Source organism: Cyprinus carpio, chromosome B18 (genome assembly GCF_018340385.1).
Source record: "Cyprinus carpio isolate SPL01 chromosome B18, ASM1834038v1, whole genome shotgun sequence".
NCBI classification, from domain to species: Eukaryota; Metazoa; Chordata; class Actinopteri; order Cypriniformes; family Cyprinidae; genus Cyprinus; species Cyprinus carpio.
This window is the reverse complement of record NC_056614.1, coordinates 11,162,335-11,176,375: the sequence shown is the minus strand read 5'-3', so window position 1 is coordinate 11,176,375 and position 14,041 is coordinate 11,162,335. Positions and strand designations below refer to the sequence as shown.

The 14,041-nt window shown below is 40.5% G+C and overlaps 1 protein-coding gene across 1 annotated transcript; it reads right to left on the bottom strand.

Moving 5' to 3' along the window:
* Positions 1 to 4,433: 4,433 nt before the first annotated feature.
* LOC109057105 (extracellular calcium-sensing receptor-like) lies at positions 4,434 to 8,676 on the bottom strand. Its single transcript, XM_042743811.1, has 6 exons — positions 8,353 to 8,676; positions 7,892 to 8,183; positions 6,815 to 7,642; positions 6,444 to 6,671; positions 6,137 to 6,260; positions 4,434 to 5,672 (listed from the first exon to the last, which is right to left on the bottom strand). Exons 1-6 carry the CDS (start codon positions 8,571 to 8,573, stop codon positions 4,759 to 4,761), a joined length of 2,607 nt encoding a protein of 868 aa, XP_042599745.1. The 5' UTR covers positions 8,574 to 8,676; the 3' UTR covers positions 4,434 to 4,758.
* Positions 8,677 to 14,041: the final 5,365 nt, after the last annotated feature.

Below are 14,041 nucleotides of genomic sequence, written 5' to 3'. Positions count from 1 at the left end.
GGATGTTTTCAGCTTCCAAGAATTGCGTTCAGATCCTTGCAACATGTGGCCGTGCATTATCATGCTGCAACAAGAGGTGATGGTCGTGGATGAATGGCACAACTATGGGCCTCAGGATCTCGTCATGGTATCTCTGTGGATTCAAAATGCCATCAATAAAATGCCCCTGTGTTCATTGTCCATAACATACACCTGCCCATACCATAACGCCACTGCCACCATGGGCCACTCAATCCAAACCGCTCACCCACACAACATACACACTGTCTGCCATCTGCCCTGTACAGTGAAACCCGGGATTCATCCGTGAAGAGAACACCTCTCCAAAGTGAGGTGCAGATATAAGGTACTTCATTGCACTTTAATAAGTAATCTGAACGGCCTATATATGTGCAATATTTTAAACAAGCCCTCACTAACTGAGTTTAATGCCACAGTTATGTTAAAATGCATCTCATTCGTTTCTGTTGGGGTTGCATCGGACTCGTCATGCGGCGCGCGGTCCGGAGCGCTGTATGACTGATGCATCCATTCAATTTAACTTTACTCCAAATATATAAACTTACCTGTTTTAAATACTTTGTATTTAAAGTGTTCGTTTATGTCCAATATTTAGTGTTAAACTTTAAATGAAATCTACAATTTATTTTCACCACCCACATAGCAAAATTGGTTTGGGCCAGTGATGGGCCACACAATCCACTTTCACTTGGCCCAAATACAGCAATGAATTATGGTACATGACTGGACCAGGTCTGGTTGCCAGAACTCAGGCCACATATGGCCCATGGCATAGCCATATCTCAGCCAAATGTATGACAATAGCTAGCCCTATTCTGGTCCTTTTTAGGACCAAACAATTGATTCTACATACCAAACTAAACAAAACATATATCAATACCAGGGGTGGGGAACCTTTTTTCTATCAAGGGCCATTTACACTTTTCTAACATCCTTCAAGGGCCATACTAAATTATTGAACATATATATCACTAACCTCTCTAATGCGATGGTTGGAACTGCTTCTCTTTGACCAGGCGTCTGATGTCAGATGACAGTGATGACGATGCTACTCGCAGCTGGTTTACCAAGTTTGGATCAGTCAGTCTTCAGCGGAATCGAGTCTTTGCAAAGAGTCAGTTTTGAAAAGAACTGCTCACAGCAGTAGGTCGTCCCAAACAGAGATGCAAACTTCAGCGCATGTCTCCTCAGAATGGGAAAATCTTCACAACATACATACAGTTTATAGAACTCAAGCAGAGGGAGGTTGTTGTACTTTGCTTTGAGCTCGTCATTGCTTTGTAGCTCAATTATTTCATGTTGTAGGTTGTCAGGCACGTCAGATGGTTCCACATTAAATGGCGCAGCAAAAATCTTTAGTTCATTTTGTTTACTTTTCATGTCCTGAAACCTCTCTTCAAATGCCTGAAGCAGTTTTGCACACTCACCAGCATACTCATCTGTCATAGCAGGCTTTTGTTCTTGTAGAGTAGGAAAATGCGCAATGTTACCCTGTTCTAGTTGAAATTGCCACAGCTTTAATTTCGCCTCAAATTGATTTCACGTTTGAAAGCAGAGAGCTGAGAAGCTGGTTCGGATCGGACCTTGGAGTTTGACATTCAGTTCTGACAGGTGCTTGGTTATGTCCACCATAAAGGCCAAATCACACAGCCAAATGTCATTACTGAGTTCCACAACAGGTTTTCCCTTAATCTCCATGAATTGTTTTACTTCTTCCCTCAAATTGAAAAAGCGTGCGAGCATATCTGCACGACTCAGCCATCGCACCTCACAATGGTAAACCAGATCTCCATACTCAGACTCGAGATCACTCAGTAACTCTTTGAACTGGCGGCTGTTTAGCCCTCTGCTTTTGATGACGTTTATGGTGGAAACGACAGTTGTCATTACACTGTGAAGCTTCAGGGAATGTGCACAAAGACTCTCTTGATGTATGATACAGTGGCATACAACTAAATCACTTGGATCAAGCCTGAGACGACTCATTTCTTTTTTGACCAATGCAGTTAGTCCCTTTTGCGGGCCAAGCATGGCTGGAGCTTTATCTGTGGCAAGGCCACTTAACTTTGGTAATTCAAATGAAAATTAAAACAAATTCCAAAACAACCAAAACAAACAAATCAAAAAAATACTCACCATCAGTACCACCAATCACTTGCAAAGACAGCAAATTCGTTTCAAACTCGGCGGTAATTCCACGCACAAAGATAGCTAGTTGGTTATGTCTGTTTTTTCATCGCAGGCCAGAGAGAAATACTGGATTTTTTTTTTTGCGGTCTCATTCAGTGTTGTTTCAATGTCTTGCATCATTTATTTATCAGTAAATCGTTCTGCGACAATTCTTTAAGATAAACTGACACCTTGGGAGAGTTTTACTTTGTCTGGCACTAGCAGCTCCGCAGCGGCAACAAGACACTCTTTCACGAACTCTTCTTCTGAATGAGGTCGCAGTTTCTTAGCTATTAGCTCACTCACCACAAAACTTGTATGAATAACATTCTCTCTGTCAGAATGTGGTCTTGTGAAAACTGCTTGTTGTGCATCCAAACTCCGCCGAAGACTGTTAACTTTATCCAAGCTCATTTGTCCTTGCAACGCATTCAGTTTAGCATGCTTTGAGCTGTAATGACGCTCGAGATTGGCTTTTTTCATCACTGCAAGCACATCCCCACAAACTAGGCAGACTGGCTTGCCTTTGACTTCAACAAAAAAATAATCATTTGTCCATTTTTCTTGAAAAGCACGACATTCTGCATCTACTTTTCTTTTCTTGCCTGTAGCCATGATTTTTATCAGTGACGACAACCGTGAATGTTACGTGCATATTGCGTGTTCACGCAGACTGTGACCCGGACAGGCAAACCTGTTTTACATTATTATATATTATCTATAATGTTATATTTCTATTTTTATTATATATTTTTTGTCATTTACTATCACAGGAAAAATAATTGCTGTCTAGGCTTTTTTTTTTTGAAGAAGAAGAAGGGAGATTTTGAATTCACTGATGGGCCGGATCAAACTGTCTCGCGGGCCGCATACGGCCCGGAGGCCGGACGTTCCCCACCCCTGATCTAGCCACTTTCTACACACCCTTGGCCCAAATGAAAAATGCCAGAATACATTGACTGATTTTGCAGAACATTTAGACAGATAACTTTCGTGCGCAAATTTGTCACAGGACGTGCGGTATGACAGTTGCGTCCGACTATATATGAACTAGTTGTTTTAAATATAGTATTTTTATATTTAACGTTAGTTTATCAGTATGTTTGAAAGTATATTTTTTCGATTTTTGGTGATTCCACTCTCGCGCACCTGCGCGGTTTAAAACACGAAATAGTTATGCTATGACAAGTATTATCATTGGCCTCTAATTTTAACAGTAAAGGCTCATATCTGAACATGTTCTTTATGAAGAACTATGATGTGATTTAGCCTGGCAAAGTGATCACAAGATGCTAGGCAAAAGTTTACAGAAAGGATGAGCATTCTCATCTTTTTTTCTTTTTTCTTTTGAACATACATTTTATTTGTAAACGAAGCTGATTTTACTTTTTATCTTTGTACATCGAGAACCTCTTGTGGACATATATCTTCTCCTTTGCATTTTCTCAGTAGACCAATACTGGATTAATGTTATCTCAATATGTCCAAACACAAAAGATCCAGACTCCGTCTCTGATAATAAATACAGTCTCCTTCAAATTAACGTAACACACCTTTAGCTCTGTGTACTGCTGGTAGCATATACTGCCAAAAGCACTGAAATATTTTTGGGGGAAGTGGTTAGAGAGTTTGACTCCTAACCATAAGATTGTGGGTTCGAGTCTCGGGCTGGCAACACCATGACTGAGGTGCCCTAGAGCAAGGCACCGAACCCCCAACTGCTCCCTGGGTGCCGCAGCATAAATGGCTGCCCACTGCTCAGGGTGTGTGTTCACGGTGTGTATGTGTGTGTTCACTGCTGTGTGTGTGCACTTTGGATGGGTTAAATGCAGAGGATGAATTCTGAGTATGGGTCACCATACTTGGCTGTATGTCACGTCATTCATAAAGCTTACTACAACGTCACCTTGGAATTATAAGGTTCTATCTGACATTTTTGTCAAAATTGAGTTATTCACATATTCTTATTCTGTGACAACCTATTTACAATATGTGATATTTTAAAAGTTGTATACATTTTGGGACATTTTATTTAGAAAACAAAAAGGTTCTATCTACAAAGTATATGGAATGCAACAACTTTGAAGCTCAGTATCTCAAAACTGCTCAGAATGCAGAAAGAACCTTATAATTCCAAGGGGACTTATGTAAATAATTCTGTTTTAATGTTTTAAATAAATCTTATTTGAAAGATTTTAAATTGTCTCTAGAATCAAACTGTTCTGATAAAGTCTTTTCTCCTAATTTATTTATTAAGACAATTTTATCAAGCAATTTTACAAGGACGAGCAAGTAAAGGAAGTTTAATAAACAGTGTCGTTTTAAAGCATTTGAATGTATGTTAATAAATACAAAACAAAAAGAAGGCATTGCAGAAAATGTCATATTTGCTTGATGAAAATGTACCCTAAACCATTGGTTCTGAAAGTGTGGGGTGCAGAAGGTCAGCAGAAAAGGTAAACAGCCATGGCAACACGGGGAGCATAACCAAAAGAGTTTGAGAATGACTCTATACAATATGATAGTGTTAAGTAAGAGTTAAAAATTTTACATCACAGACATGTAAAACTATTTCTTATGTGTTTCTCTTCCCATGATGGCATTTTTTGTGTTTCTCTCTGGATGTAAAAGGATTATGTAGCACTTTGGGGCAAATATGGCCACCAGTAATCCAAAACTGGAAGCCAGAATGGCAAATATTTCTACAGCCACTGCGTATTTCCCTGGAGAGCTCACATATGCTGGAACAAATGCAATCCACACAGCACAAAAGATTAGCATGCTAAAAGTTATGAACTTTGCCTCATTAAAATTATCTGGAAGGTTTCTTGCCAGGAAGGCTAACAGGAAACTTACTGCTGCTAAAAGACCAATATAGCCGAGTAACATTGAAAAACCAGCCACTGAGCCGATGGCACATTCATATACTATTTTAGAGCGGATATACTGGTTGTTTTTATGTGGTGTTGGAGAGGCAGTTGATAGCCAGACTGCACATATAACAACCTGAAGAGCTGTTAGGACCAAAACTGTGCATCTTTGTTGAGCTGCTCCAAACCATTTCATCGCTCCTTTGCCCTCTGGCCGAGATGACTTGAACACGGCTATTACTACCATAGTCTTGACCAGGATGCTGGAGATGCACAGGACAAAGCTTATGCCAAACACAGCATGTCTTAACTGACAAGTCCACAGTTGTGGCCGGCCAATGAACAGTAGCACACACAGGAAACACAGTTTAAGAGACACCAGCAGCAGGAAGCTGAGCTCTGAATTATTGGCACGTACTATGGGGGTGTTACGGTGATGCGCAAAGACGACCAAAACAAGAGCACAGAAGCAGGCGCCAAGCAGAGATGCAGTGGTCAGAGAGATGCCCAAGGGGTCCTCATAGGATAGAAACTCTACATCTTTGGGGACACACTTATCTTTATCCATATTGGACCAAAACTCATCTGGACACACTATACATTCAACAGCATCTGTGAGTGAGAAAAAAGAGAAGATGAAAACGTAAGATTAAATTATTTTGTAAGTAAGGGCTAATTAAACGATTGTAATGTACAACAATGCATTACCTGTGTCTGCGCGTCTTTCTACAAACAATGAAGCTGCTGCTTTAAAAATAGTGATTTTACACCTTGTTGCTGTGGGATATAATGTAGTGATGTATTATCTAGACTATTTTATTAATAAAAGCCACGGGACAGCATTGACAAGTTTGTATTTGTGTGCAGAGAGTGACCCCCCCCCCAAGTGTTTGCATGCATTAATTAAAGCAACTCATTAATATTGAACGGTGATTAAGCTGATTTGGAACTACCTGTGTATTAAACGGTTTTAGCTATTTTATTTAGATATCAGAATTGAGTATTCATAAAGACCATGGTATAATTGCAAAATATAATATTAAAAGATGCAAAATTGCCAACAATAATCACCACACCTGTTGTATTAGAGATCTTGCCCTCTCCGCATGGCAGGCAGTCAAAACAGCAGACAGGAAAGCCTTTCCGTGTGGCTCGTCTGGTACCTGAGGGGCAGCTCTCACTGCACACAGAACGTGGGGGCTGAAAGAGACATCAGCTGTTATTAGTCATGTTTTCCCATTATGTGTGACAATGACAAACAATTACATAATGATAAACCTGAACTTTCTATTATTTAATTCTCATTTGTCTTATTATAGATTTGACTCATGTTTACACTATATATTGACAATAAAGATGACATTGACATGCAAAGTTAATTACTTTTTTGGTTTGAAAGTTCCAGTATATTGCATCCTCATCCAGTGTAAGCACCATCCCTGTTTCTGTCACTTCATTTACTACACCGACTGTGTAGATCCTTATTGATTCATCAGAGTTCGGCTGCCAGTTCAGCACATCATAGATGGCCAGAGCATCTCCATTCTTATCAAATGACACATGATCCCCAAAGCCTGTGGTGAAGTTCACTTTCTGTAGATAGTGAACTAGCTGTACAATTTGTAGGCAAGATAGGTTTTACATGTTTATGTGAAAATAGAATTAATATAGAGCACATATTTTCCTTTCCCCCCCCCCACATTCAGCTCTTTTATATGCCTGGAGAGAATCACTACTACACTTGTGGTTCCTACCTGCCATGGTTTCAGGTTTGTTATATCTGCACATCTGTTCCCACTGAATGGTCCTCTCCCCTCCTCACACTGCATCAGGTCATGAAGTGCATGTGCCAGGGCATAAACTGCCTTGTACACATTATACGATGCCCTCAATCCTGAAACATCAGTGTATGGTGTGTTTGTGATGATCAGATCCTCCTGTCCTGTACACACCTTTTTCACTTGCTCTCCATCTGTCTCTTTAGCCCCAGTTTCAAAACTGCACTCAAACATGTTCTCCCAGAAGATCCTCAACATATTATTTCTTGGGTCACTGCTGGGGTGAACATGTAACAGAAAGTCATGAAGCCTCTGGATCTCTCCACGCCTTATAGCGATGCCCAGTGTGCCCTTCAGAAAGGGCAGGAAACGTGGTGTGTGGGATTCAAGAGAGGTGGCCCAAGCTTCACTTGCAATCCATTGCCTGCCAGTCATGTTCTGCAATACCACCTCCTCCATCAAAGGAATGAAAAAAGATGAAGGGGCAAAAACTATCACCACTCTAGCTGTAGAGGACTGAATCACTCCCATTATACGCTGAATATCTCTTAGGTTGTTATCATGGGGCAGGATTTCAGAAAAAGCAACACAATATCCAAACAGCTGCATTTCTTGCTGGAAGGCCTGAGCAGCGTAGACGCCATAGTCATCATCACTGTAGAGAAGACCAACCCAAGTCCATCCAAAATGTATCAAAATCTGAATCATAGCCCGTACCTGGAAAGCATCACTGGGAATCGTTCTGAAGAAAGAGGGGTATTTTTTCCTGTCACTCAAACAGGAGCAGGTGGCGTAGTGACTGACCTAATTAGGGAAGATGGAGAGGGGTTAGGAACAGAGAAATAGAGTAAAGATCAACAAAAAATATTCAGTACTATAGTTAAAAAAACAACAACCCTATACACAGGATAAAAACCATATAAAACCTTCTAAAACCCTATAAAAGTCTCAGGATATACATATAGCTAAAAGAACATAATAATAATAATAATAATAACTTAAATATGCAAGAATATGCATACAGTGTATTTTTAGTTTTTCATCCCATCTTACTATAGGTACTCGAAACAGCCCCAGAACACTGGAAATTGCAATGGAAGGAGTTGAACTTGCATCCCCCACGATTCCAACCATCGGAGGAGGGCCAGTGCAGTTGAGGTTGGAGAAGGACTCCTCTGTACCACTAGCCAGGGATATGGCAGCCCGGAATGCCATTCCTAGCATCACACAGTTGTCATAAAGATGGTAACCAAGAGTTATGTTAGGCAGTAGGTTGGGATTCTTATTAATCTCATCTATTGCAAAAGCCATGGTCTGTGCATGCTGGAAACCTTCCATATTAAATCTATGAAATATAAAATAAAATAGGATAAATGTTGACATGTAGTGATATCAAATATATTAATAACTGAAAAACAAATTAATATAAGCATTAATACATTACAAATACATCAAAGTGCATACATCATTGGAGGACCCTTAATTTAGTTACCCTCTCTATGTAGTTGACTCACATTTCACAGTATGGTGATTCTGGCTCTGTTCTGAAACTCAGTTCTGGAAACACTGTGAAGAAGTGAACCTCAAACAGGCCTCCAAGTATAAAATCTCCATCCTTGTACAATCCATTTAAATCAAAATGTCCCCTTAGCAAACAGGTACCTGATCTGAGGTCTGAAGCTGCTGATATACAGTTAAATGACACGTATAGAAAAATACACAGAGTGAGCCACATCTCTCTATTTCTGAGCCAGTCACCCACACAGCTGATTAATTTATTATGAAGGTTGTGTGGGGTGTTGCTCTAAGCGAGCAAGTGCCAAGTGGGCATGCCTTGAAATCAGGACGTCACCCTCCCATCCCTCCCAACATAGACAAGAAAACAGTACTAATAGAATAATGGTAATGTATGCATGCACATTTAATTGCTATGAAATTGGATGGGAATTGGCTTATTTAAATATACTGTTTAGAAACATTTTATTTTATTTTTTTCAGCTAAATGGTCTAAATCTTCTGCTTAACAGTGTTCCGCTAAGAATTTTCTCTGAATGTCAGTTATGCATTCAACTTCTGCCAAGCAATAAAAAGAGAGACCTGCCTTAACAAAAAATGTACTATGGCTGTACCATGATACACCTATGCTATTAGATGGCAAAAATAAGGGATGAATAATGTCATTTATCAAACTGAATAATTAACACATTCACACACACACACACACACACACACACACACACACACACACACACACACACACACATTCATATATACTGTACATACACGTGGTCAGAATTGTTGGTACCCTTGGTAAATATGATCAAAGAAGTCTGAGAAAAAAAACCTGCATTGTTAATCCTTTTGATCTTTTATTAAAAATATGATGGTGCTTCTCCTCTTCAGTTCACCCCACTAATTTTCTATAGATGGTTTCATCAGGCGCATGCGCCTGGCCTGAAGTTAACTTCTGGTCTGTGATTGTTTATCAGTCTGGCTAGTGCTTGCTACAATCGCAAGAGTGAAAGTTAAAGTGATGAGTATACTGATGTTGGGCTCAGGTGGTTGTGCTGTGTGATATGTTTCCCATACATTTATTTATTTGTGGCGCCACAATATCAATAATGACTGATTTTCCAAAAGGCTTCGCTGAATAAACATGAGCACGTACGGCACGTTTAAAAATCAAAACGAGGCGCGGGTGTTTTTATATCACCATATTTCTGAAGGAAGGCTATCTTTAGAAATGTTTTATGTCATTTTCATTTCATCTTGCATGTAATGTCTGATAAAGCAGTATTTGTGAGCTCATTGCTGTTTTGTGTACAGCCGTTGCTGGGGAAACCTCTATTTCTCAGAAATATAGGCCCACATTAAAGCCCCAATATTAAAGGGGTCATATGACGTTGCTAAAAAGAACATTATTTTGTGTATTTGGTGTAATGCAATATGTTAATGCGGTTTAAGGTTAAAAAACACATTATTTTCCATATAATGTACATTATTGCTGCTCCTCTATGCCCCGCCGATTTTTACAAAGCTCGTCGTTCTGAAAAGCGAGGTGTACACTGATTGGCCAGCTATCCAGTGCATTGTGATTGGTTTAATGCCTCCAGCGTGTGACGGAAATGTCACTGCCCCTTACCACAGCGGTTCCCAACCCAGTGCTCGAGCCCCCCTTGCTCTGCATATTTTGCATGTCTCTTCTTAGTTAACACGCCTGATTCATATAACCAGCTCGTTAGAAGACAGCTACGTCCATGAACTGCGTTCCAATTGTTATGATCCCGGCACCGTGTTCATTGCTCCCTACTCCCTAAGCAGGGAAATGGACATTCATTCATGGATTTGCGCTGCTGCCTCCAGCGTCTTCACATACAGACAAGTGTGACATCTGTAAATAAATACAATTTAAATTCATGTCTCGCACACTTTAGTGCCCTTTGAATAGAACATATACACTCGTCTCGAACTGGAATCATGGTGGAATATCTGGTGATGTCCACTTCGCAGGGCACTTACGGTCGAATAGAACAAACGTTGCACGTGATAAGAGGACTGGGATTGGCAAATGCTGCCTTACCATACTGTGATGCCGTGTCCCAGCGTGACAAGACAAAAACAATATAACCCATTATAAATAAGGCATTTGTTGCATCCAATGGGGAAATAATTACTGATTATAATGACTTGTACTGTCTTTTTACACATTGTGTATTGTGCTGCGTAAACATGAAACCATATCTGCATTTGTGATCGGAGAAACAACAAACAACAAGATCTAGGTACTTTACAATGCTGAAAACACTTGTTTGAATCATCTGTGGCAAATTCTTTAAATATGTAAATGTACTTACAGACTGTGAGTCAGAAGCGGCAGACTGTCCTTGCAAAGTTGGAACTGCCTCACTTTATAGAAACAGACACCACCATTGTAGGCTACTCTCACAGGAAACAATCCTCATCCTCCGTAAAATGCGCTGCTTTCATCTGAATATTTGGGATGAATACAACAGTGTTGTAAATACAACTTAACCACTGATTTCTAGTTGTGTCCTCTTCTGGAAGGCCAAACAAAGTAGTTTCGCTTTCACAACAAAACACACAGTGTCTCCACAGCATGGCAGCGGCAACAGTGAGAATAAAAGTTATGCCTTCTTTCTTTGTGTGAACATTTGGGTGCTGTTATGCAAATCTTCCCACATTGTGACGTAGACATGTGGGGGTGTGTTAGAATGAGCCATTTTAGGAGGGCGTGGACAAGTCTTAACTTTTATAAAGAATATTTCTTTTTATTTGAGACTTTAGTCTTTGCAACTTTACAGATCTTCTTTATGCACCAAGAGCTTGTAACACTCCAAAGAGAAAGGAACAATTGAAATCGGATCATATGACCCCTTTAAAAACACAGCAGTATAATTCATTGTACACATGGGGTACTTTTTTATCCCAGTGTTCACCAAACCCATCTTGAGGGTTTGCTGCTAAAAAGCTTATTTTTTTAGTTACATCTGATCATAGAAGCTAGTCCCATTTGAAGTTTCAGTCATGTCTGACAACCGAATATTCTGGAGATTGTTTTTTTTTGGTGAAAGAATGTTCTTTTCTTGATTTTTTCCTTGAAGCCCTCCCAAACAACATATGGCGATGTAGGTGCTGTTTGATGATTTTTTAAAAGGCTTTTTAATTATTGCCCTGATGGTGGAAATGGGAATAATTTGGGAAGGTCAGTTATCTTTTGCTGCACATCAGAAATATTTTTTTTTCTTTTTTTTTTCTCATTGTGATGGGTGATTAATTTGGATTTTGGCCTTTGTTTTTCCTCCTATTTATATTTCTGTGAAAAAGGAAGCCATGGCTGGATAATATCATGTTCATAATCACCCTGGTGTGTTCAAAATTGTAATTGTGTCCAACATGTATTTGAGAAAAATAAATAAAAAATAAAAATAATAATAATACTTTCCCCCATTTTAAATTCTTATTCTTCAATGAAAGGTTAGATTTCTAGGATTTTTTTAAATAAAAGGTCAAAAGGATTAACAATGCAGATTTATTTTCACAGCCTTTGATCATATCAAGGGTACCAACAATTCTGACCCTCTTCCTCGGGGCGCTGGTTAGTCAGGATGAGATTTGTAGAATTCAGTGAGGATAGCTGGATCAAGGATGTCATCTCGTGGAATCCAGGACCATTCCTTAGGTCTGTAGCTCTGCCAATCCACTAAGTATTCCAAATGTCCACCACGGCAATGGGAGTCCAGAATCTCCTGAACCGAGTATATGGTGCCATCCTCCACATCCACCGGAGGAGGGGGTTCCACTGTCTGGCCAGGCTCTGTGGAGGAAGTAGACTGAGGTGAGTGAAATGGCTTAAGGAGTGACACATGGAATGTTGGATGAATACAGATGTCCCACGTGGAAAGCCAAGCCAACTGTCCTGGTTGGTATTTGGGAGTGTTGGCCCGTCGAGCATCCGCCTGGAATCTTTGTTCTCGCACTGCCCTCTGTAGGTGATGATGAGATTCGTCCCAGACACTTCCGCTCTCCCGGAATCAGTGGTCGAGAGATGGTACATCCGTGGGTTCCCCATACCATGGAAACAGTGGTGGCTGGTATCCAAGTATGAACTGGAATGGGGTAAGTCCAGTGGTTGGTTGTTGTAGTGAGTTCTGGGCATACTCGGCCCAGCCTAAAAACTGGCTCCAGGAGTTCTGGTGGCTGTGACTGAAGGTCCGGAGGAAGCGCCCCATCTCCTCAATCTTGTGTTCCATCTGTACTTTATCAGAGTTTTTTCTTTAGAAAAACTTCACCACATTCCAAAGCATAATATTGTACTTTTTACTGCACTACAATTCATATTAAATATCATTTAATACTTAATTACATTAGAAATCTATTACTTTCTTACTTTTACTCAAGAAAAAGTAATTCAAAGATTTACTTGAGTACAAGAAAGTATTCAATTTTTATACTCAAGTACTAAAGGTAAAAACAAACAACAACTTTTATGAAATGTAGTGCAGTAAAAAGTGTGACATTATGCTTTGGAATGTAGTGAAGTAAAGTTAACAACTAAAAAAAAAGATAAACTACAGATAATTTTTAAAATTTATTTGAGTAAAGTAAAAATACTTCACTACTGTCCGCCTCTGGGTGGCAGTCATGAAGGCGGTCTTCCACTCGCCCCCCTCACGTATCTGTATGAGGTTGTAGGTGGTGCGGAGGTCCAACTTGGTGAACACGGTGGCTCCACACAGTTGTTCCAAAGCAGCTGGGACAAGGGGAAGTGGGTAACGGAACTTGACTGTACTGCTGTTTAGGATTCTATAATCTATGCATGGCCACAAGCCTCAGTCCTTCTTGGCTACGAAGAAGCTTGAAGCAGCAAGGGACTTGGATGGTCAAATATAACCCTGGTGGAGAGCCTCCTCAATGTACTCCTCCATGGCCTTCTGCTCAGGTATGGAGAGTGGATAGATTATACCATGGGGCACTGGCTCACCTGGGATGAGGTCAATCACACAGTCCCCTGGCTGATGTGGTGGTAGCTGGGTCACCCTTTTGGGACAGAACGTGTCACTGAAGGGGGCATAGCAGGTGGGTATGTTCACGGACTGTTTCTCTAGAGGAACCTTGATGGACAGTTGAGGGGTAGCATAGGGAAACATTCCGTAAAGCATTGATCGCCCCACTTCAGGATCTCTCCAGTCTTCCAGTATATTTCAGGCTGGTGTTGGTTGAGCCAAGGGTGACCCAGTATGATGTCTGTGGTGGAGTGCTCCAGAACAAATAAGTGAATACGTTCCTGATGACAAGTCCCAACTCGAAGCAGCACGTGTCCCACTTTGAATCTTATATCACGTTGACAAAGGGGTTTACCGATTATTGATAGAACCTGGTAGTGGTTTTGGTTGGTGGTTTTTGAAGCCTTAGCTGGTGGCAGAGGTTTCTGGAGATGAAGTTTCCAGCTGACCCAGAGTCGAGGAGTGCTGAGAGAGAGAGAGGGAATTATCAGAGACTGAAATATGTAGAAGTAGTGCGTGGAACTTTATCAACAAAAGGTTCCTGGATAACACTTACCACAGATCGTGGGGGGCAAATTGGACATGAAAGGATAGCATGTCCAGCTGTTCCACAGTATAAACAGAGACCCTGGGCCAGCCTCCTCTGCCTCTTCGTGAACGGAAGTCGGGTGGTTGCCAA